General features: G+C 38.5%; 1 protein-coding gene across 1 annotated transcript in view; it reads right to left on the minus strand.

The window, feature by feature from the left end:
- Positions 1-26,924, minus strand: part of LOC128855858 (limbic system-associated membrane protein) — a 122,652-nt gene that overhangs the window by 60,711 nt on the left and 35,017 nt on the right. Inside the window, exons 2-3 of the mRNA XM_054091070.1 lie at positions 18,162-18,362; positions 15,582-15,703 (exon numbers count right to left, since the gene is read on the minus strand). Coding sequence (XP_053947045.1) covers positions 15,582-15,703; positions 18,162-18,362 — 323 coding nt within the window. The remainder of the gene's footprint in view (positions 1-15,581; positions 15,704-18,161; positions 18,363-26,924) is intronic.

Below are 26,924 nucleotides of genomic sequence, written 5' to 3' on the forward strand. Positions count from 1 at the left end.
GCCTGGAGCGTTTCAGTGACGTCGTTATATGACGACAGGGAACCTGTTAAAACCACTAAGCACTTTTTAGTCGGTAATGACGGCAGTGCACATTAGTTCATGCCAGGCATCGCCTCTTTCTTCCGTGAGTGCGTGAGTCAAGGTCTCTCGAAGTTGAAATATTGTGCCGAGATGATTATTCATAGAATACAGAACTTACACTACTTTGCAAGATAATTCCCGGAGACGTGGTTTACTTCAATGGTCCTCTTGTCTTGCTTTGGATAGCGGCGATGCCATATTTTGCTCCTACAAGGACAGCAACCAGTCGGGGAGTAGTATCTTCACCTTCCCTATTACAGAATCGGAAAATCCAGGTGCCTCAAATCATAGTTCTTCACAAGTTTGCCATAGTCGTCATAAACAGTGCCATAGTCGTCCCTTTCACGACGGCCAAGAGGATATCGATGTCTGAGTACGGACAGCTGGAACCGGTTCCTTTCACTGGCTCCGGCATGTGAAGGCACCACGCACGACAATAAGCACCTTTTCACATGCCCCGCCAAACCCAGTCATCTAACACCTCTCTCCCTCTGGACCCAACCCGTCGAAACAGTTAGTTTCCTGGGCCTACTGTTAGATGAGCTAGACGAAGACGACCGATGATTACACTACACTGACAGGGCAAAGGTACTGCTACAACAACAACAACAACAACCCCTTCCTGGCAAGCTCATCGGCAATGAAAACAGAGGTATCCATATCCGTACCGACTCTCCCCTCTTTCCAATCTTGCCAAAGCACAGTTTGCGGATGGAGAGATTAGTGCAAATAACAGAGAAGGAAGGGCAGATCTGCTTCAAGATGCTACTATGTCCTACAGGAAGTTGTCTCCAAAGGTCAATCTGATTGAACCTAATAGCGCTCTGAGCAGCAATGGATTAAACTTGAAGATCTACAGAAAGTAAGCGCAGAATAACGTTGAGCGCTGTAGTAGGACATGTTCTACAAGAACCAGTGATGCCCACACATGCAGTTCTCTACACTCTCTCTAGTTTAGTGGTGTTGTAGCCTTTCTGAAGAGCTACCCACCAAACTAGGCAACCGTATATCAAAATTGGCAGAACCACTAAGTTGTACATCCAAAGTACGACACGTGGCTTGAGACCCTATTTTTTGCCAAACATAGATTTACAGGCGTAGAAGGCTATATTGGCCTTCTTAACTCGATTTTCTATGTGCAGCTTCCAGTGGAGCTTGGGGTCAAGTATTACACCAAGATACTTGACTTTCGATGAAAGAGTAAGACACTGCTTGTTTAGTCTTCGAAGCTTCAAAGGTGTTTTGTTAGAGTTTTGTTAGAGTTGACTCTGCGACCGCAACTGATGGGAAGGGTCCTGAGACCGTTAGGACCAAGTCATCGGCATATGCTACCACCTTTACCCCACCCCTGTTTAAGCGAGTTAAAGCTTCCTCAATAGCTGCTAGCCAAAGGAGAGCCGAGAGGACGCCGCCCAGTGGTGTACCTCTATGAACGAACCTAGTGATTCTAGCCCCTCCTGTTACAGCATTTATTTTCCTACCTCCAAGTAGGGATGAGACCCAGAGGTAGATAGGCTCATATTGTGAACACTTTTCCAGACAAAACCTGGACATATATCATCGAACAACCACCGTATTCACCGGATTGAGGCTCCTGTGACTTTTTCCTTTTCCCAAAACTTAAATTGTCACTTCGCGCATACCACTTTGAGTCGATAGAGGCCATTAACGGGAATTCGCTGAATGAGCTGAAGAAGATCTCTTCAAATGCGTTTAAAAGGGGCTTTGATGAATGGACTAATCGTTGGCCTATGTGTACTGCTTCGAATGAAGCCTATTTTGAAGGCAAGAACGTAAATTTTGATGATTAAACAGTTATTTAGCGTTTCATTGAACGATTCCAGGTACTTTTTTGGCAGAATGTAGAGCAGCAGTTTGAAATCTTGTTTTCCTAACTTTGTGAAATTAACAAATTAATTTCAGGATTTTTCTTCAGCCACTTGCAGCCGCTCAGCCACACTTTCATGTCAGCCACTGGAGCTTAACTTTTTAAGTGTTGCCTCTTAAGTACAAAAATATTTATTAAGCTTTTAATCTAAAGTATTGCATTCTATTCAAATGGAATCAATATTTCGAGGCTACTGCTTTGAATTGAATTCTAAATGGCTTCAATTATCAGCAAACTATCAGCATTTAGCAAAACCTGGATGTGCATAGGCAGCTGCCTCCTTACTTGCTCGTATCCGATACTGCTAGGATATACTGATACTAGCACATAGAATTTGCCATTTTACATCGGAAGCTTCTTAAATCAGAGTCGAAATCCTTTAAGTGCTGCCTGCAAAGGGACTGACAAATTCGTGTACGGATAGAAATAAACTCCTTCATATGCAATTTTCGAGCATTAATGCACATGCATTGAGAAGCAAATCGCATAATTATAACGAAACCCCTCCCCCTTCCCCCACCAACAACATTACCAATCACCTTCATTTCACACATGCAAACTTCGGCTCAAGCACGCACAAAACCCATCAAAGCTTTGTGGCTGTCTTTATTATTGTTTTGCGTGCCTCAACTATGAAAGGCTTGTATCCTCAGCTGCTTAGTTCATGCAAGACCACTTTAATGAGTGTAAGCGACACACATCACACGCATACATACATACGTACGTGCCTATGTGTGAGTGTGTGTACATGTAAATGTGTATGTCTGAATTTATATGCATAAAGATGACAAAACCGAAGCGTTTATGTTTGCTGACCACATTAATGTATGAAAATCTATGGATGGTCACATACAAATGCGTGTGTGTGTGTGTGTGTGTGTGTGTGTAGTAGTAGTGCTGCTTCTTGAAACTTCAATCCCGAAAGGAATTACAATGTCATTGTGGACATGCGAGTGAGTTTATGTGCAGAGCTGCCACACATACACACGCACGTACATACACATGTACCAGTTACTAGTATTTGGTGTTGTTTTTGCCCTATTATTGTGAGTGTGTGCGTGTATTTGGTCACTCGTCGTTTGCTTACACACGTAAAATGCTTAAGTGATTACGTTATTACATTGTCTTTTGGTTGTGAGCTGAGCCAACAATGTTCTTCTTGAGTGCGCACAGCTAACGGGTGCTCAGATTGGGGGTACTTTTTCCAAGAGGGTATTTTTGCCAGATTGCGCATTACTACTGTTAAACTAAATGCTCTGAGGGATCAGACAGGCGACATCGCGCCGAGCAACATAGAGAGTTTGATTGAAAAGTAATCAACCTACCCGTGCGGAGCATCTGCCAAGCGATCAACCGAATCGGCTGGTGAGGGAAAATGATCGTTGGGCCTTCCCCTTCCACTAGAAACCGGTCCCAGTTCCTTGGCAACAGCGGTGCAGCCAACATCGCTCGCCGTGTGAAAGCTGTTTTAAAAGTGTGTTAGGATTTTGCAGTGGCGAAAATGCAGCGATCGTTGGAGCAACGTTCTTCGATCAAATTTTGCGTAAAGCTAAGCAAAACGAGTACCGAAACCATTGGGCTACTCAAGGAGGCTTACGGGAACCAATCTCTGTCCAGTGCCCAGGTAAAACGGTGGCACAAGTTGTTCAAGGAAGCCCAGGAGGACGTCGAAGACGAACAGCGATCTGGAAGGCCTTCGACGACGCAAACAAACGAAGATGTGAACCGGGTTCGTGAACATTGAACCGTCGTGCTAGTCTACGTGAGAACAGTGAAGAGTTAAATTTAACTTATTAAAATGTGCGGAAAATCGGAATGTGCCCGGAAAACTGGAAATGCGCAAAGTGCAAAAGATCCAAAAAACTGTGACAGCCGAATTGAACGCGATTCCGGTGGATGAGTTTAGCCCTAGAATCGTAAAATATGTAAATTTTACGTGTATGTCACAAAAAAAGTAAGTTACACTTTACCGTTCGGCGCTATCGCTACGACCTCTTGGCAGTGCTTCCTTTATTTTATTGTTGCATTAAGAAGTGAATCATAAATCAGTTGTTACTTCGCGTTTAGCCTTAATCGTTCTTTAAAAGAAAGTGTGCACGTAAATTTTACGTGGTCTTGTTATTAGCGTATAAATATTTGTAAATGAAATTTATGTTCCGTGCGGTTTTCAGGAGAAATTAAAGAAAATAATGGAAAACTCAAGTCGTTGCCTTGCGGATGCAGAAATAGAAGCCCTCCTGGACAGTATTGACAGCGATGTAAGCTTTACTGAGGACAACCTTGTAGAGGAAATTGATTTTGACAGTGACGATAGTTTGGAGGATCCAGACTACTCTCCTGAATTCCAGGAAAATACTTTTGAAGAGGAACTGATGAAAGCCGTGGAGTCCGCTCAAAATATGGCATCTGAAAAAAAAAATAAAGGTCCCTCGGCAAAAAATCAGAAGTCAGCACCAACTGTGCACCTACAACTAAATGACATTGAAGATGTATCCAGTTCTAATCCACTTTTGGGAAGGAATGGTCATGTTTGGAGTAGCAATCCAGTGCATCATAGTAGCGGAAGAGCAATGACTATGAATGTTGTTTATATTCGACCAGGTAAATATTATTAAAAGCGGATGTTTTTAAGCACTGTTATTAAAATAAAACATAAACTAGGTCCATATCCATTTTTTTTATAATTCACTTTAAGAAACTTAAAACTTTGTATTTTCAATAAATAAAATCAAAACAGAAGATATACAAGTTTTTGTTGAACATTTATTTTAAATTTTTGTGTTGTACGTAAAATTTACGTATATTAGCATTAACGTAGGGTAAAACTATCTTACGATTCTAGGGTTAAAAAATGTTTCCTGCAGTGGAAGGACCCCTACCAACGGTATATTGACACTCAAGGGTCCTATTTTGAAGAATATTAGTTGTATAAGCCAAAAGGTTTAATAAAACTGCTTAAAAAAAATAAGGCTCATTACTTTTCAATCAAACCCTGTAATCAGCAAAATGCTCGAACGCGAGGACAGCTGGAACGCGGTAAAGAAATACATCGAGAACCTACTACGGGGAAAAAAGATTGACCTCAACACAGTGCAGCAAAGCGAAGCCGCTCAGATAGAGACCCAAGAAGACGAGCCCACAACATGAAAGCTGGCTACAAATACGGTGAACCCAAAAGTGGGTGAATAGAGTTGGTCCTTTATGGATGTCATTCTGCGTCCTCCCGAAGTAATGCAGAAAGCACTTCCGGGAAGGGTGTCTCCTCAGAAGGACAGGAGAGATCGTTTTAGTGGGCACAGCACACGACGCAGTAGACGACGGTCGCTGTAAGGGCGAAGGCGTTTTGAACACTACCTCAGACACCAAAAAAAGAAAAAAAAAAAAAATGGTGTTCATAAACGTCCTACCGAACGCACTTTTCGGCAAACCATTAGCACAAATGAGAATAATTTTACGTTACTGGATGATGTTCGATCGACTAGATCAGGTACAGGCCGAAATGAAGATAATATTCCGGCTGTAAATGAGAGTTTTGCCAAAGACTTCGAAGAATCGATTCGTCGCCGATCTCAACGACTTCATCTATCTTATGGCACTACTTGGGGCGATTGTACGCAAAAATAATGGTTTGAAAGCATATAAAATACAGCTGGTCTAAGATTTAGCCGGTCAAGCTCGTAAAGCGTAATCATTTCAGTCATTGGGCTCTTGAAAAACTCGCCGAAGATCCGCATTTTGGAACCTGAATTTTGTTCAGCGATGAGGCCCATTTTTAGCTCAATGGCTACATCGATTAGCAAAATTTCTATATTTCCGAAGCCATTTAAGAACAACCATTACATCCATAGAAAACAACCGTTTGGTGCGGCCTATGGAAAGGAATCAGCGACCCATATTTCTGCAAAGACAAGGCTCGCGTGAACGTAACAGTGAATGGCGAACGCTATCGTGAAGTGTCAGACGAGCTTTTGAAGCCAAAAATTAAGCCCCTTGATCTCCACAAGATTTCGTTCCAACAAGACGGCGGTTGACGCTACTTGCCTTTTTTTTTCTTTATTCACTCATCTCGGGAGCATAGGCCTTCGACAAGACTGTTGTCTTGCGTTAGTTTCGTTAATCTGTTTGATTTCTGACAGAGTAGGTGATTAGCCTACCGCTACCAGTCCTAAGTAGTGGGAATGGCCACCTGTCGTTGCTTAGGAACAACGCCTTTTTACTGCTTTGAGCGCCATCTGTGTCTCGCATTTTCCTGCCAGAAGGATCGCTTAGGTGGTTGAGGACTTCGCTAAATTTCGTGTGTCTGTGCTATTACTGCGGTCGCCCGCTTCCTCTTGTTGGCGCCACTGATGCAATTGAGTAACTGTGTGATTTTCTTTGTTTTTGATTCTTTCAGCAGCCACAGTGCAAATAATGCGCTGACTATTGTAAGGGAGTAAGGAGGGAAAGGCTAAGGTTTTGGGGTTGAGAAATTCCTATTTTTGTTTTGGTTTAGAAACAGGAAAAGTAGGTAAATTGGGAAAAGTGCGAGGACCGTGCTTTACGTGGTATTCCAACCCACAACCTCTGGGATGGCAGGCTAATGCACTTACGCTAGACTACCGAGGCCGCTTGCCATACATCTCGTGAGCAATGAATTTATTGCGTCGCTGTTTCGGTGAGGAACTTATCGCTACCCTCAAACCAGTGGATTGACTACAAAGATCGCGTGACACTACACCTTTGGACTTTTATTTGTGGGGGTATGTAAAGTTTACATTTTTTGTGGATAAACCAGCTTCGATTGACTCATTGAAAGCCAACCTTACTTAAGTTATTCACGAGGTACCGACCGAAGTCCTCCAGCGAGTTGCGAGTCATTCAAAATTGGTGTCTGCGGATGGCTGAATTAGGACGCATTTGCGGCCAATATTTGAAAGGGATTACCTTTAGAAAATAAATGTCATGAATGGTTCCACACAAAAATTATAAAAACTCCCCAATCAATTTGAATGTTGCTTGTTTTATTTGAATTAAAATCCGATACTTGTAAATTAATCACCCTTAACATATAGATACTACTCATATGACGACATGCTTTGTACAGCTGCGGACATGAAAATAGCAGTACCTTTAAAAAACTTATTTTGGCATGGCCAATTTTGTCCTATAAATCGTGCAAGAGCAAATTTCAATACCAAATATTTACGAAGGGTTACGAGATTTAAGATGTGTAGAGTTTACCTTACGCTATAGCAACCAGGAGGTGGGTCCATATACTCTTCACAAAAGTGGACAGTATTAAATACCTGAGTTAAACCCTTTTTGTTTTTGTTTTTTTTGCCTTTAAAGGGGTTCTGCCGTCATGGCAATGGTATGTCCGGAGACTAAAACCGCGCAATGTACAGTTGTCTTCAAGAATGATTCCCGTAGTTGGCTATGCAAATGCAGGGAGGTCACGCGATGGTTGACACGAGAGCTTGTGTCAGAGCCAGATTCAGTCACTAGTCAGGACTTGTCTTAACTGAATCTATACCACCAAATTAATGGTGGCGTAGCATTGCACATACTTGAAGACCAGCCGGGGTTTTAGCGAGACGGAGGCGGTTGCAGCGTTAGCCTATCAGCCTTCTCACTAAGATGTCACCCTCCTGTACTGTGGTGACAGAATACTACATTCACCAGCCCTTCGACTCTTTAATCCGAATAATTTTTCTATTATACAATAGTCCGGATCTTACTGGCCTCGATCCAGCCCTGCCGCGTAAGATTCTCGGGGAATAAGAAGACTTATAAGCCGGGCTCCTTCTTCTCCCACCGGATTTTAGTCGCCTCTTACGACAGGCATGCCTTACCGTGGATGTATTCTTTTCCGCGACTCACTGGAGGGGGGTGTCAGCGTTAGCAGCTGTGCAGATCTCCTAATCGGCGTAAATGACAGACTGAAAGGAGCTAATAGAAGCTATTTTGGTCATCTCAAACTTCTCAAAAATAAATTACTCGTGTAAGCTACAAATCTACAGAGCTTTAATAAGACCAGAAGCAACATATGGCTGCGAAGCATGGAAACTGATATATATGATAAAGAACTACCTTCTACGATTTGCGTGTGAAAATCCAAGAAGACTATTTGGACCGGTAAGGCAAGCTGATTGATGTTACATAATCTGAAAGTTCAGTTAAAAAATAGAATAATATTTCAAGACTAGCAAACCCGGCCCGCTTCTCTGGGTACACTAAAAAAGAACAAAAGATATGGTTTTCATATTATTTATTTCTTTATTCTCATACTATTTATTTATTTATTCAATACCACGTTTTGGTCTCTATCTCGAGACCCCTGTCACGGAGCGGCATGAAAAATACTCTGAACTAAAGCATTCACCAACAGCTTCCATTTGATACCCATATTGTACATACACATCAGAAGGTTACCCGGGTCCACGTTTTGACCTATCTCTCGAGACCCTAGTCACGGAGCGGCATGAAAAATACACTGCACTAAAGCATTCACCAACAGCTTCCAATTGATATCCATATTGTACAAACACATTCTAAGGTCCACGTGTTGGTCTCTATCTCGAGGCCCTAGTCACGGAGCGGCATGAAAACTACTCTGTACTAAAGCTTTCACCAACAGTTTCCAATTGATATCCATATTGTACAAACACATTCTAAGGTCCACGTGTTGGTCTCTATCTCGAGGCCCTAGTCACGGAGCGGCATGAAAACTACTCTGTACTAAAGCTTTCACCAACAGCTTCCATTTGATACCCATATTGTACATACACATCCGAAGGTTACCCGGGTCCACGTGTTGGTCTCTATCTCGAGGCCCTAGACACGGAGCGGCATGAAAACTACTCTGTACTAAAGCTTTCACCAACAGCTTCCATTTGATACCCATATTGTACATACACATCCGAAGGTTACCCGGGTCCACGTTTTGACCTATCTCTCGAGACCCTAGTCACGGAGCGGCATGAAAAATACTCTGTACTAAAGCATTCACCAACAGCTTCGAATTGATATCCATATTGTACAAACACATTCTAGGGTCCACGTGTTGGTCTCTATCTCGAGGCCCTAGTCACGGAGCGGCATGAAAAATACTCTGAACTAAAGCATTCACCAACAGCTTCCAATTGATATCCATATTGTACAAACACATTCTAGGGTCCAAGTGTTGGTCTCTATCTCGAGGCCCTAGGCACGGAGCGGCATGAAAAATACTCTGAACTAAAGCATTCACCAACAGCTTCCAATTGATATCCATATTGTACAAACACATTCTAGGGTCCACGTGTTGGTCTCTATCTCGAGGGCCTAGTCACGGAGCGGCATGGAAAATACTCTGAACTAAAGCATTCACCAACAGCTTCAATTTGATATCCATATTGTACAAACACATTCTAGGCTCCACGTTTTGGTCTCTATCTCGAGGCCCTAGTCACGGAGCGGCATGAAAAATACTGTGAACTAAAGCATTCACTAACAGCTTCCATTTGATATCCATATTGTACAAACACATTCTAGGCTCCACGTTTTGGTCTCTATCTCGAGGCCCTAGTCACGGAACGGTATGAAAAATACTCTATACTATAGAAATCATCAACAGCTTCCGTTTGCTACCCATATTGTACATATACGTCCGAAGGTTACCCGGGTCCACGTTTTGACCTATATCTCGAGACCCTATCTACCAATAGGTATTCAAACTATACGGAAACCATCTTCAATACCTACTTAACAATGTGTGTAAGTTTGGTTTAATTCGGTTTAAAGACACGGCGGGTCCACGTTTTGGCATATATTTCGAGACCCTAGTCATCAATAGGTATGAAAATTACCCCACATTAAAGCACTTATCGATAGCTTTCATTTGATGCTCATATTGCACATCCACAACCAAAGGTTACCCGGGCTCACGTTTTGACCTATATCTCGAGACCCCAGTCACGGAGCGGCATGAGAAATACTCTGTACTAAAGCATTCACCAACAGCTTTCAATTGATATCCATATTGTACAAACACATTCTAGGGTCCACGTGTTGGTCTCTATCTCGGGACCCTAGTCACGGAGCGGCATGAAAAATACTCTGAACTAAAGCATTCACCAACAGCTTCCATTTGATACCCATATTGTATATACACATCCGAAGGTTACCCGGGTCCACGTTTTGACCATTTTCCCGGCAATTATTCGAATTTTTCTCACCTTTTAAACCTTCCCTAGACCTCCACGAATAATTCAAGACCAAGATAAGATAAATCCGTTCAGCCATTCTCGAGTTATAAGCGAACATAGGGACAGATTTTCACATTTATATATGTATATAGATAATAATAAAAACTTTCTAGTCATATCATAGATTCAACTTTTTTGACAAAATATGTATAATATTTTTCTCAGTTGAAAGCTACGTGTTGAAAATCGCTTAACCTTCCTATACCCGCGCTTTGGTCTGTGAGACCGAGAAAATGATTTTACGTAAATTTTTGTTTTTCCAGAAACTCTACAAAGTTGAATTTACTGCTAGCTTCCGGTTTTCTTGCAAGCTCTATATTAGTGTTGATTTGGCGTTTGCACTAGACAGGCGTGTTGGTGAATTTTATAAAAATTGGTCTGTGAGACCGACGCGGGTATATGTGTAATTTTTTTATTATTATTATTATTATTTTGTTTTTTGTTTCTTTCTTATTTTTTTACGTTTTACTATTTTGCAGGTACTTTTTAATATTATAATGGACTATGAATAAGTTCGTGCGGTTTTTTTTCGAAATTTGAAACTTTATTGACGTAAAATGGTTACAAATTTAATATTCAAAATATTGTCCATCGCTTACTACTACTTTTTCCCATCTTTCTGGCAATTCACGGATTCCCTTTGTGAAAAATTCGGTCGGTTTTGCCGCAATCCACGAATCGATCCATTTTTTGACTTCATCGTAATTACGGAAGTGCTGGTCAGCCAGGCCATGTTGCATCGATCGGAAGAGATAGTAATCGGATGGCGCAAGGTCTGGACTATACGGCGGGTGGGGTAGGACATCCCATTTGAGCGTTTCTAAGTATGTTTTGACCACTTGTGCAACATGTGGCCGAGCATTGTCATGTTGCAAAATAACTTTGTCGTGTCTATCGGCGTATTGCGGCCGTTTTTCTCGCAGTGCTCGGCTCAAACGCATCAATTGTCGTCGGTAGACATCCCCCGTAATCGTTTCATTCGGTTTCAGTAGCTCATAATACACAACACCCAGCTGGTCCCACCAGATACACAGCATAACCTTCAGGCCATGAATATTCTGCGCCGACGTCGATGTTGAAGCATGGCCAGGGTATCCATACGTTGCCCGACGTTTTGGATTGTCGTAATGGACCCACTTTTCATCGCCAGTCACAATTCGATGCAAAAAACCCTTTCTTTTGTGCCGTTGAAGCAGTTGTTCGCATGCCATAAAACGGCGTTCAACGTCTCTTGGCTTCAATTCATACGGCACCCAATGGCCTACCTTTCGGATCATTCCCATGGCTTTTAAACGTTTGGAAATGGTTGATTGATCAACTCCCAAAGTTTTTGCAACCTCTTCTTGCGTTTGAGCCGGATCTTGATCGAGCAATTCCTCCAATTCGGTATCCATGAACTTTGGCGGCGCACCCTCGCGTTCTTCGTCTTCCAAGCCAAAATCACCACTTTTAAAGCGTGCAAACCACTTCTGGCACGTTCGCTCAGATAGAGCATGCTCACCATAAACTTCCACCAAGATACGATGACTTTCGGCTGCTTTTTTCTTCATATTAAAATAATGAAGAAGAATTCCCCGCAAAAACACATTATTTGGCACGAAATTCGACATTTTCAAGTGTGTTAAAAATATTGTTGTTTACGCTTCAAATAAAAAACTTATACTGACGTTTGTGCCTTACGACAGTAGCTCTCCAATGAATGTTTGGAAATGTGGATCGATGGAATAATAATCAAGTTACGCCATCTGTTGTAAAACCGCACGAACTTATTCATAGTCCTATTATTATAATGAATGAAGAGCAAATCAGACTACTTTTGGAGGAAAAAAATTCGACTTCTGATTATGAGGATGAAAATGAAAATGACAGCGACATTGAAGACTTTGTTGCAGGAGATGTAGAAAGTTATGATACCGAGCAAGCAGATGATGAAGAAATCGACGAGGAGTTAAATGAGATAGATGATAGAGAATTTTATCTTGTTAAAGATGGACACACTAGGTGGAATAATGATGCTCCGTCAAATCGTGTAAGACGTCTCGCTAGGAATATAGTCACTCAACTGCCAGGGCCTAGAAAAGAAGCAAAAAGCTTGAAGGAAATAGGCGAGGTTTGGAGATTATTCAAAACAGATGGTTCCTTTCCGGAGATATTTCGATTAACTTTGAGCTGGAAAAGATTTTATTTATTAATGCGTTGTCTAAGATTTGACAATAAATTCACGTGAGCTGAAAGGACTGCCGTAGATAAACTAGCTCCAATAAGGGAATTATTTGAAGAAGTTGTAGCCGCGTTTCAAAAATACTACAGTGTGTCCCAGTTTAGTTTGATGTTTTTATTGCAAATAAATATTTTTTAAGCTAGAAAACGCATTTTTTGTTTTTTTTAGCGTAAGTTTTCTCTTTATGGCAGATTTTTACATGAATTGCGATATGCCATGATTTTTTATTTCAAGACTAAAAACTAATATAATTTATAATTTATGTATTGTCCAAGAAGTGTTTTTAAGTTGTTATAACTTATTTTTATTTATGTGAATAAAAAAAAATGTTATTGTTTTGTTTTTGTAGTACTTAAGAAAAAATTATCGATTTTGATGGCGTTTTTGTTAATCACTTAAAATCAATAAAATAAGTGAATACAAATTTAATGCGTAGTTTTATTTTTTTATTACATCTACGGGATTGAAAAATAATAATTTTTTTTTTAGTTTTGTTTGAAAAAACGAATATTTTATGTAATATAGTTTGAACTTTCGGTCTGTGAGACCGTGCCCGGGTATATGTGTTACAAAAATTAACGCGGGTATAGGAAGGTTAAAGAAGACCAATGCAGCTTTCTACTCCTGCTAATCTATGTATGTTCCGAAAAAAATGGGTACTCAAACCACAGGTCGCGCTATGGATGTACAACGCAGTGGTTTTGCCAATTTTAACGTATGAATGCCTAGTTTGATGGAAAGCTCTTCTGATGGGCTACAATATCACTAAACTGGAGAGGGTGCAAAGCACTGCATGCATTGGCATCAACGGAGTATGAGAACTTTCCCCAGTGCTGCCCTGAAAGTCGTTTTGCACTTACTTCCCCATCGACTTTTACATTATTTCCATCGCAGCTCAAAATGCAATCAGATAAAGGGAGGTTGGTTTCTGCAGGCAATCTCTTAAGGGACAGAGAAGTATGGTCAGGCAGTTAACACTGTATTTCCCTGAAATTCGGACAGATCTTTCTATCCACACATTGCAGTTTAAGGGTCGAGCCAGGGCAATATTTTGTCTTCATTTACGGCTTGAAAATGGAATCGGAAGCTCTGTCAATCAGCCAGTTCATCAATTTCCTGAAAATTGTCGAAGACTGCAGGCAGAATTCTTTGTGAGCCTACAGTCATGCAAAATGCTTGGGGAACGTGGCACCCAGGGAGATATTAACATATTTTCCCATAGTTAAGCTGCAATCGGGATTCTGACGACGCCAAATGAACAGAGAGGAATATCAAATTGCTGATAAGCTTGTCAGGATGGAGTTGACTCAATTGGTATCAGAGACCTCTTACCTAGCCATCGGCATCTTCCTAACTGTTGTTAAATCAGAATTGCGTAACTTATTTCTCACGAAAGCGCAGAAAAAATGGAGCTCCTTTTCTTCAGGTGCTAATTCGAAAACCCTGTGGCCTCAGTACAATAGACGAATGACCGAAAAAGTCCTGGAGACTCCACGCTATTCAATTATCAAACTCTTAACTGTGTTTACCGCCCATTTGATGATCGGCACCCAAGCGGAAAAACTTGATTTACCATTTAGTCCCCATTGCAGAACTTGTGGTGACCTTTCAGAGAAGGAGACTGTTGAGAACTTTCGCCACAAATGTGTGGGTTTGGCAGCCAGACGACTAAGTTCACTGGGTAGAAGCAGCTTGAGGTAGTGCGCCAACTTAAATTTCATAAATATTCTCCATTACATCAACAGCTCTAGCTGGCTGTACATATCTGCCTGTTGGAGGTCCCATAGTCGCATCAAAACAGCGCTTTAGTGCTACTTGGAAAGTGCCAGAATGATACTTCAACCATTTCACTTACCTACCTACCTTGGTACTGCTCTTTTCGTGTTTGCAACTGTACATAAATACCTATGAAAATATGGATTTAACAGTGCGCTGCTTTATGGTATCTCGGTTCCGTAAATTCAATGAAATTGTTGAGGCTTGTAGGTGTGTTCGCTCGTGTGAGCTTCAATGCGTATTCAACTACATGCGTACATAGGCAAGAATGTGTTAAATAATTTTCACCACACTATCAAAAAAAAATATTCATAATCAATTCGATCATTAGTAATATTTCATTATGTAGATAAACATAAATTAAAGTATTTAGAGTTACCGGGAGGGGATAAGGAAAGTAATGAGAACTTATTTATTTTAATGCGGACGATCATATCGCGAACGAATCGTAATGCATAAAAAAATTTAAATTATGAAGCTGGTTACTTCTTTAATTTAAATATTTTACCTTTTTCGAGAGCTATGAACACATATTAGGGGCACAGGAAAAAAATTGTTTTTTTACAGTTAATTCGCATAGATAAATTTCTTTCTGGTTTTTCTTTTAAGTCAACAATCATTTGCCATCTAATGTGCAAATTTTCAGTGCCGGGTCGATAAAACTCAACTCAGTAAATTATCTGGAGATGGCATTTTTGGTATCAACCAAATTTTTAAATTTTTTGTTTGTTAAAAAGTGTTGTAGTGAACGGAAACAATGGAATAAGTCGAAATCCGAAGGCACAATTCTCGGCGATTATGGTAGGTGTGAGACAGTACCCCCTCACCAATCCACTAATTTTCCCCAGCGTTTTTCTTGTGCAGTGCAGCCTTGCTATCGCGGTACAAAATAACGCCTTTTCTATTGATATTCGCAGGATACTTCTCAATTAACGATTGATTTACTTGATCTAATTGCGCACAATAAAGGTCTGCATTAATAGTTACTCTTCAAACTGGAAGTTTCCACGAGGAGCCCACCAAACAGACGAAAGCAGCTTTTTCGGATATATAGTAAATACACCTGGCTTTAGCAGTCCTTTGTGACAATTTAATTCAGACAGATTATGCGGAGCCCAACGTAAGTTTGGGTATATCTGGCCGATTTGAGAAGATCTCACATAAACCACAAGGGTCCGTAGAGTTGTTGGCATCATGTAAGACACCCCAATACCTGAGCTGTTTATAATTTCAATTTTATCAAGCAACCATTCTTAACTGTCTGGGCCTGGTTCAAATTCTATTGATAAATTTGCTTAACTGACTTGCCCTTTAACTAAAACCAAGACAAAAAATATTTTCCTATTTTTCAGCTACTTTAGATAAAAGCCTGTTTTGTATTTGCACTCACCTTTTTGGTCCAATAAATCGATGGTACAGGATTCCCGGAGCCTTTGCATTCCAAAGTGATTGGTCCACCCTTGCGTGCTTGCAATTGACCAGAGGTGGGTATAGCTCGTACACTTGGTGGGACTGAAAAATTAATTAGACATATTAACATAAGAATTTATGCGGATGTGTGTATATATTCTATGTGTAAGTAGTTGTTTATATTATAAAGGGCTTTTCAAAAGAAACGTTTAGTTGTCAGTAGTGAATAATTCCTAGAAGGTAGCTGTTTTTATGCCATCTTTGGCATTTTTCTAGTAGACAGAATTTTATCCATGGATACGTAGATGATAGACCAACGCGTTAAAAATATGGAAATTTATTATGAAAATGACCGAAATTTAAGAATATGATTTTTTTTCCTTGCTCACTCCTCTCCGGAGCATAGGGCCTAAGTGTTGCGTTGGTTTTGTTATCGTCTATTTCGATTTCTGTCAGGGTAGGTGATTAGCCTGCCGCTACCAGTCCTAAGTGGTGCGAATGACCACCCGTCGTTGCTTAGGAACAACGCCTTCTTACTGTTTGGAGCGCCATCTGTGTCTCACATTTTTCTGGCAGATGAATCGCACAGATGGTTGAGGACTTCGCTAAATTTGGTGTGTCTGTGCTATTACCGCGGTCGTCGCTTCCTCTTGTTGGCGCCACTGATGCATTGTGTAACTCCGTGTTTTTCTTTGTTTTTTGCTTGTTTTAGCAGCCACAATGCAAATAATTTGCTGACCATTGTGTGGGAGTAAGGATGGAAAGGATAAGTTGTTTGGGGTTGAGGAATAATTTTTGTTTGTTTGTTTATTTTTATATATTTGCCTTATCATTAAAATGGCCGACCTTTAATTAAAAAATTACATTTTGGTGGAAATAATCGCCCGAATGAGTTGACAGCTCAAAGGTGAAAAAATTTCCTGAAACTGGTTTTAGCGAGGATAGAAAAAGGACTCTCACACAAAAAAACGGACGTTCTGTTAAGAAAATTCCTACTGCAGCGCAAAGATTTTCTGAACAACTTGCAATTTCGATATCTCGACGTTCTCAGCAGTTGGGCATTCATGAACTGACTGTTTAGCGGATTTTACTTGTAGACGAGCGGTGTGATTTGGTGGATATTTGAATGGTGTAATTTTCCACATACATATAATATTTAAGAGCCTAAATAATAAAAATAGTAATATCAAAAAAAAATTTCTATTCGTCTATATTTTATTTCAAAACAACATCTAGGAGCGCCTTTTGGAAGGCGCTTTAAATGAGACGTAAATCAGAGACTTGCATTTTATTTTCTTAGGCACGAAAATTTCAACAGCCAATATGGAAAAGGATTAATATTTCGAAATGTTTTTCGAAAGGTAATACTTTTTCTTAGTATCTGATATTTTCAGAAGCCTATTTCTAGACCTTCAGCATACATATTTGATAATGCGATATTTATAATCCGAGAGCTGGGTAGTAAATTTTTTGAGGCATCTACCAAGAAGTTTTGAAACACTATCTATTCTCCACACCGTCTTTCTTAAACTACCGTCTGATCTGAACTTTATAAAGCTACTTTCGTAGAGCAGAGATGTATGTATATACATCCACGAAGACGAGGAAATCAGTCGCTCAGCGGTGTCGTGAATATAGACAGCGAAAAAGGATTGTGAGTGTCTACATAACTCCGAATTCACATATCAACGACATTATCGCATTTTTACATGGTTTGTTATTAAGATACACTCCTGATGGTGGTACACTTCTTCCTCAACGCGACGATTTGAAACCTCTCATCTTCACTGGAGATTTCAATGTAAATTTTGCATCGGACACTTCCATGAAATTAATAGAATTCTTAGAACATCAACTGAATTTGCAAACAAGTAATGACCGCAATATTTCAACAACAAAATCAGGAGCGGTAGATGCCGTATTTCCGCGCTATATCGGCACAATCGAGTCAAGAACATTTACATATATCCTATTTCACAAATTTTATCCTAATGATAAATTTCAGAAAAAAATGAATAATAAATAATCCACTATTATTGCATGTAATTTGATAAAAAATCATTTCAATCCTCATTAAAATATTAAAATTTAATCCAGAAATTAAGAAGTTTCCCTTCAAATATGCGCACAAAGTGCGGCTGACCTTTTTTTTATTAATTAAATCACCCATCGGGAATTTATCTGCAATAAACTAATCTCTCTGTGTGCAAATAAGTATTTCCTTATGGCCTTCTATGGAAATTTTCACAACTAAGGTCAAACTCAACATGAAATGTGTTTTGCTTATTTATTTATTTGATGGCATTAAAGATAGCACTACAACAACAACAGATGAGTTGTACACAATGCCATATAAAGCAGTATGTATGTATGTATGTATGTGCCACATTGTTGTACAGGATTGCTCACACAATTGCTAGGCATTGTATGATATGTAGCAGTTTTGTTGTTGCAGGCGCTGCTTCGAGGCCAAAGCCTCATGAATATTTACACTTATACGTGTGTATGTATATGTATGTATGTATGTTATAAGTGCCGCCTATTGTGCGCTATGACTTACCCAATATTTCCACAGTGTGCACTTGATCACGATTTATTTTGTCACTGATTTGACAAACATAATCCCCAGCATCTTGTGGCTCTAAATCTGATATCTCTAAATTATAACCATCTATCAGTCTTATGCGCTCATCCCTTGTCACCATTATATTGGAGGCAGTGAGCACGTTGATGCCGCGTCGCCACAACAAAACGAAATTTCCTGCAATGGCAAATACGAAAGAAAAATAAACGAATATTAGTTAATGTGTGTGCGAGAGAGTGGATGTACGTACATACATATGTACATATTATGGCTAAGTATACATCTACGAATGTTTGTATAGCCAAGTATGTAAATATATATAAATATGTTACCGGTTATGTGGCGGCTAGTATATAAAGTTGCTGTGCATGTTGGAGTGGCAGAAGAAGTGGAGAATGTTTTGTAAAAACAAGTTGAGATTTGTTGGCACAAAAGAGTCACCAGGAAATAAAAAATGCCAACTTTTATTACAGTAAAAAATGGGAGCAAAGAAAAATTTAAGAAGCCTAACAGAGCCCATTCAGAAACAGCAGCTGTATGGTGAATAAGCGCGATGGGCATAAGTCAGTGTGAAAAGCGTCCATTGAAAACTTGATGTTGATGAGCAAAACGCAGAATACAGCTAAAGAAAAAATGTTTTGAAATGCTGAATGTTGACAGATTATGACTTATTCGTACGATTAAAATTTCTCAGTAATTCATTAATTCTATTTTGTGGCTGTTTGAATAGCCTAACGTCGATTTGTCATCACTTTTATTTGCGGTCTCCCAGTCTGTGGTTAACAAATCAGAAAGTATGTAAAAAAACTAAAAAAAATTAAAAAAAAAATATAAATTAATAAAGCATGTAAGAATATAATATAAGATAACACAACTTCTCATAACATCACATAACAAACATAACATAACAAAACTTAACATATTAAATACAAAATTAAATACAAAGCACCAAAAAAAAAAAAAAAATAAAAAAAAAAAAATAATAAATAATAAAACAGAACACGACATAACAACACATAACATAACATAATATAACATAACATAACATAACATAACATAACATAACATAACATAACATAACATAACATAACATAACATAACATAACATAACATAACATAACATAACATAACATAACATAACATAACATAACATAACATAACATAACATAACATAACATAACATAACATAACATAACATAACATAACATAACATAACATAACATAACATAACATAACATAACATAACATAACATAACATAACATAACATAACATAACATAACATAACATAACATAACATAACATAACATAACATAACATAACATAACATAACATAACATAACATAACATAACATTACATTACATAACATAACATAACATAACATAACATAACATAACATAACATAACATAACATAACATGATATACCATAACACAGCATATATCATAATATAATTTTCTAGAACTTCATGTAACAGAACATAAAATCATCACGTAACACGCCATAACAAAACTTAAGATTACATAGCAGAAAAACAAAACACAATATAACATGAAAACCTAAAACTTCATATAATAAAACATAACTTAACATAAACAATTTTGCATAACATTACATAAGGCCACATAACAAAACTTAAGCTAACATAACTAAACATAAAATAACATAAAAAGCCATACAATATAACCGCAAGCGCGGTTGAAAAGTGTGGGATGTTAACAATATTTTTGCTTGCGCACGAATGCACAAAAGCTATGAATAATATTTCCCACGAAGGCCCATTGGTGCGTCAACAAACGCTCAGTTTAGAGGGTTTATTGAAATATGTGAATTCCGTTGCATGAACTGGATTTCTTCTTTTTTTAATTTTTGTTTTGCATTAAGTGCAGTGTGCCTTGTTGTTGCTGGTGGCAATGTAAGTTTGTTGTAGTTGTGAGCTTTTAGTTTTTATTCTACAACCACAAGCGGGATGTAGGGGCATTATTTTTCGCTGTGTTTATAAATGAAAAGGATATTTTCAAAGGGTTTAAGTAGTTGGTAATGTATGGCTTTAATTTTCACGCACACACCCAAGTGTGTCGTTTACTTTCATAGAGAAAATTTCTCAAAGAATCTTTTTAGTGATAATGAACTTTTTATAAATTGATCTTGTTGTGGATGAGGATAAAATAAATGCAGATGTCATGAGTAGGTTTAGGAAGATATTAAATTAGACACAACTCCACTATGATTGTGGTCGTAGTCAAGGAAAAACGCTGTTGTTGTTGTAGTAACAGCAATACGAGTACAAGCCCTGTCAGTGTAGTGTATATCACTGGTCGCTTTTGTTTAACTCATCTAAAGGTAGGCTCAGGAAACATGCTGTTTCGACAGGTTGGCTCCAGAGGAAGAGGGGTGTTAGATCAGTGGGTTTAAAGGGGCATGTAAAAAGGTGGTTAGTGTCGTGCGAGGTGCACGGGGTGAAACCTGAGGTAGCACCCAAGCAGAAACTGTTTGCTGAGTAGTTTATTGTGCTCCTTTACTGGGAGCATCTGTACCTCATTTTGAAGTTGTTGAAGAAGGGACATCATGAGACATCACCCGTCGCTGTCCGAATGGCAGTGTTTTGGCATGTCTGGAGCTTTATTCACTGCGTGTCACTGGTTCCAGGCGACCAGACAGGCGCAGCATAGTTTAAAACCGGCCGGCCAATTGCCTTAAATGTTTATAGCAACAAGTCTTTGCCTTTGCCCCAAGAGCTGTCGGCAAGCGATTTGAGGATTTTGTTGCGATTTTGGACCTTAGTGGCAATTGTGGTTATGTGTGCAGAGAAGGAGAGCAAACTGTTAAAGGTTACACCCAAAATTTTGGGATTGTTAACAGTCGGAATTGGTGTGGCATCGACTTTTACCTTGAGTTCCAGTTTGACCTCCATTGTGCAGGTGGTAAAGAGGGTCGTAAAGAGGGTGGTAAAGAGGAGAGAAAAAGCGAGAAAAGTTGGTGGGGTTGTCATTCACTTTGGCGAACAGGCCATCAATTTCATTGCCCAATGCCATTATCGTGCAGTCGTTAGCGTCAGGTGGTTGGGGGAGCTTCGATGTGGGGTGAAAAGTCGACGAAGGTTGCTAAACAAATTTTAACTCTTTCTGGACTCAATAAAGTATTGAATGCAATAGGAAAATGAGTGGCTTCAAGGATTCTCTGCCGGATAGTCAATCGTGTAAAAAGATGAGAAAAATCAGGCAGCTATGTGGATGCATTCTTATAATCGTAACCATATTAATTCAACCATCTAAATAAAGCAGAAAAATTATGAGGACATTTTTTTTCATTTCATATAACCAGATGCTCAAACCCGTATGGACGCATGGAATTAAAATGTGGGGTTACTCAAGCGCCAGCAATACCGTGTGTTAAGCCAGATTCAGGCAAACTATTCTAATAGAATAATGTAATGTAAATTAGAATAGAATAGATTAATATAATATTGAATTTAAATAATGAAATTGTATTCAAGCTTAATATTAAGTTATTTTATATTTTTTATTTATAAGTAGGTATATAGTATACTTTACTGTTTCTCGCTGTCGCTATTTCTTTACCTGTTTCTATTTACTTCCGAGCATTGGCTCTATTTCTACAGCTATACATACTTTCCGTTCTTCCTATTTCTATTTACTTAACTTCAAACTCTCTCTAACTCTCCACATACTGTTCTTCCATTTACGCAATTTCTTGTATCTTAGTTTTAGGCCTAATATAATATAAGGACAGTACATGGAAAATAAAGTCGCTTTTTGAATTGTAATCGGACGTGTACGGTCTTATCCTTTGAATTCGAGTCCGCAGGCAATTAATTCGCGCTTCCCTAAGTAAAGGGTTTTTAAAATTAACATCATTATTATTATATTAATATACAATATCTTCACAAAAGAGTGAAGAATTTTCACCGTGCAAGTACGAAGGATTAAAAACAAAGTCTTGAGAGGTGCTTTTAACGTTCCTTGGTCGCGAATGAGATCTGTGAATTAAACCGACCGCTGCGGCAAACCAAAAATATGCCATGTCGCGCATGAAGAGGTTCTCTCGCCATGTTAAGAGCGGACCTTCAGCTCTCACCGATCGGAATGAGTGGAAAGAAAGACTGAAGCGTAAAAAGCCGTATTACCTGACACATCAGCCAACTACTCTGCAAGGAGTGTGTAGGGCATCATAACCCATTTGGATAACGCAAAACCCTAAACAAATTGTTCGTCAGTTACTTACATTAACTAGCTACAATGAAAAAACTTGCGTACACAATAGCAGCGCGACAAACAAGAAAGTTCTGACTTTTTATTACTTTTTATAATTTTGTTTTTAGAAAAATACCGTTCACATTACAAAGAAATCCATACAAATCAAAACTTTCTACAAAATTAAAAAAGAAAGTTTTAAAAAATCTTCATCAAAATTTTTAACTTTTTAGTGAGAGAGTTTAGAAAAATTTGGTGTCTACAGTTTTGTAGCCCACTGGCTTCAAATTCGTGGTGATTTTTGCTGACGACACCGTTTATTTTCTATATTCTTCCTAATAACGAATACTCCAATTTTGTTTTATAAAGAAAAACCACAGGATAGCAATCAAAAAAAGAAAATAAAAATAAAAAGTGCGTGTAGCGTAGTACGAGTATACATAACAGAAGTGAAACTTTCAAGGCAGACAAAGAAAGAGGGAGACCAGAGAGAGAACGAGAAAAAGAGAGGGAGAGAGAAAGAAATTCACAACATTTGCAGAGAATACAAATAAACAAAATTTACAAAAAACGGTGAAGGGTCGACCGGTGTAGGTGAACGCCGGACAAAAACCAAGGCAACAACGCGAACTACTCCGAGCGTTTAGCACCCGCACAAACGCAGCGATTCCGGGGCAGCAGCAACCACACAAATAACCGCAAGACAATACCAATAAATCCAACGCCGTAATGGATATCACTTTATAGTACGCACCAGCACTAGCCAAGAAACGGGAATAAGCGCCAAAAAGTATAAATATTTTTCCTACAAGTTTGCAGCAACAAGCAAGCGCCAAAAAGTAGGCAGTGTTATTTCTCACTAGAAATTAGCAACAACAAGGAAAAACTCACGAAAAATGGCCTAAGTGTATCTGAGATATATATAAGGTATAGCTCTCTCTCTCCTTTTCCTCTACGTTATATCGTTTTTCTCTCTCGCGGAACGAAAATGCCCAAAACGTTGCATGGCCTTGAAATTTTACTCTCCATTCTCGCTCGTCCATCGGCGCCTAAAAAGCTTCGCTTCAAAAAAAAAAAAAATTTAAAACTTGAACGATTTTTAGGGTACTTGCAATTTTTTATATCCGACTTTGATGATCTACGACAAAATTGTATACTCGGAGGTTTTCCAAAATTGCTCACTAAAGGGTTTGAAATTCTTAAATAAATTTGTTGAATTTTTATAAATTTTCTACCAAATCTAAAACTTTGAGTTGTATGGTTTTTGTGATACCATAAAAAACATTTTTATAAAAAAATTAAAAAAACTATGTAAAAAATAAATAAATTGTCAAAACTTGACATCATATCGCGCGATATCAGCTATTATTATGAGCTCAGGTGAATATATGCGCGAATGCCATATGCCCAGGCTAAAACTTAACTTTGGTTGAACATAAAAAGAAACACTGATTTACTTTAAATTTAAATTTAAAAAAACATTATCGTCATTTAGTATAATCATTTCGGCAGAGGCGAACCTTACTTGACATTTTTTCACTCCAGCAAAAGTTCGGGTTAACTTAGCTTAAAAGTTCAAAAACAAAATTGCCGCATAAATATTTTATTACTCAACTTATTAAGTGGTTAGTTTGGGGCCCTTTACGGCATAAGTAAATTATTTTATTAAGCTGATTTTGGAGAGCGACCCTTCAATGAAGCGCTTAAAATTTTCCAAAGAGCAAAGCAGCCTTTTTGGAATTACCTGCCATCAACTACACCATCAATAACGGAAAACGGCAAGCACATAAAGACTATTGCGCATGAAATATGCTACGACCGCAAAAGGGATGCACGAACGCACACATATTTGTACACATCCCGGGCACATAAATATCATATTCGTATATAAAATTTCCACCTCAATGAGTAGAACAACAAGCAGTGGCAGAAAAACAATGCGGCAGCGCCTTTTTGACTTTTCATTATGCCGGCGTTCAGGTTATACGGGGCGTATACGTGATCTGTCTGCACGACATGGACTCCCTGTGCATGTGTGGATGTATGTACCTATGTATGTATATAGGTGGGGTGCTCCACATACGTACATCCATAAGTGCGCGCGTATAGCTCATGTGGCCGATTGAGGGCGCATACATTTTGTTTTTGTTGCACGTACGTCCCTAGTCATGTAAGCAGAAGCGCGTTAGTGTGCGTGTGTGTGTGAAAGTATGTTTATTTTGCAAGTGTATATTTTTATTGTTTTCGATTATTATTGAATGTTTATCATCATAAAGTAAATTTTTATTTCACTTTTATCTGTATTTGTTCTGAATTTCTTCCTCATTGCATGAATCCACTTCACTTCATTTCACTTCACTTCACTTGGCTTCTTTTATTCCACTCGCTTGCGCGCACACACATACACACACAGGCCCTCATGTAAGGAAATACATCTCTATTAGCAATAAAAAGCTCAATGTTATTGCTCAATTATTTTTTACAATTTATAACAACTATCGATGTACGAGTGCAGCATTTTTGTCTGCTTAAATTTTCGCAATGAATGATTTTCCGTTCGCTTGCTTCATGTGGCATATTTATGTCCTTGAGTCAACTTGAAGTTTTCGAATTCATAATTTAACCCTAGAAGGACATTCATATATTTAGTACACTAAAGACATTCTTCGTCGAAACGACAACTCTTTTTAAGTTTTCTTCAGATTGTACCTACACCCAGAAAGAATAAAATATAAATGCATTATTTTACTCTGAATATATTTATTTAGTAGTTTTAATGCATGTTTATTTATTTTAATATAATAAAAACTTAAAATTAAAAATATTCACATTCAATAAAAAAAAATTTTTTTTGCTCATAGCCTCTGACAAACTTCAAAAATAAAGTAATATTAATCAAATTAAAATTCATTAATACTTTAAAAAGGTACATTTTATGCTTAAGACTAAAAATAAAACTCTGTTTTATAGGTCTTTAACTTTTTTTGCACATGAGGCACAGAGATCAATTTTATGCACCCCACACAAGCGTTTGGATGATGGACAAATCGGGCAAATCTTTCTTTTTTTGCTTGCTGATACCTCTCCACTGTTTTCTGCATTCTCATCATGTTGAACTAGTCCGCTTTGTATATTTTGTCGAGCTGCCGTTTTTAAAGTTACCACATTAAGTCTTTTATATAAGTGTTTTTGAGTGAGAGCAGAGTGTAAACCTTTCATAAATTTTCTGCGTCTAAGTGGTTTCTGTCTCAATTGGAACATATTATGGGTGTATATAACATAACTATTCATATAAGCGATATTGAGTATACCAAAAAATACTGTCATTGGCCAGCGGTTGGTTTTTCGAGCGCAGCTCATTACGCTGCACATTTGGTCGAAGGTGTCTACACCACTTTTTGTTGAATCGTAGAACTCGATCATATGTGTCTTCTTTGCCATGCTATTCACAGTTCCATTTTCATTGCATGAGGACAACAAGAAATTATTTTATTCGGTTTTGGCGTCAGTGCGTCAGTTCGTTATCGTAGGCGAACAATGAAGTGCCACATTTTCTTTGCTGACTCTGAAGGTATCTCTCTTTTGTTCGATCGCAATGTTCCAACCAATGTTAATTTATATAGTTCTTTTAAAAGAGATTTAGCCAAGGAGACTGAAGTGAACCAAATATCCATGGTTACATTGCGACTAGTGCCGTAGATGCTTTTTGTTAGCTCTTTAACAAAGTTTTCTGCAAGAGGTAAATTAGAATCGCTTGATCCTTTTCCTAAATATGGTTTAGCGTCTACCATGTATTTTGTTCCACTGTCACACATCCTTACTATTTTGGGTCCATATTTTGCATGCTTGTTCGGTATGTACATTTTAAAACCACATTTACCTCTGAATGGAACTAACTGCTCGTCAATGGTCATATAGGGCCATTGTGTGTAATTCTCCTGACCTTTTTGAATAAAAATATCCCATACCTTTCTTATCGCGTAATTTGTCTGCTATCAGACCTGCGCGTAGTGCCTTATCATCAAACCGCAAGCAGGACATTAGAAATTTGAATCGGCTGTGAGTCATTGTGGATAGGTATTTTGATCCAGAGTAGGACTGATCAAATAACTCTGCAATTGAGAGGTGCTTGTCCCTCATGGCAGCTGTTAAAGCTAACATACCAATCAAAACTTAAATTTCCTCATTGTTTGTTTCTTTTCTTTGCGCCGCTTCAGTGAAATTAATACACGATCGTGTGCTGATTTCAACGTTGGTCCACTCAATAATCTCTTCAATTATGGCGTCTGTTATAAAAAGTCTGAAAACATGTAGTGTCCATATCTATGAGACGTAGCTTTTTGTGTCTTTGAGAAAGTAATTATATCATCAGAAGAATTTTCTTCGTCCCTTAGCTCTCCCAAGTCTGTCTCAAGCTCGCCAATGGCATAATCATCTTCATCCAAATCTATTAAGTCATCGTCTTCAGCAAGAAACTTTTCAATTTTTTCGTCATTCATGTCGAATTGAATTATATAAAAGTTTTTA

Source organism: Anastrepha ludens, chromosome 2 (assembly GCF_028408465.1).
Source record: "Anastrepha ludens isolate Willacy chromosome 2, idAnaLude1.1, whole genome shotgun sequence".
NCBI classification, from domain to species: Eukaryota; Metazoa; Arthropoda; class Insecta; order Diptera; family Tephritidae; genus Anastrepha; species Anastrepha ludens.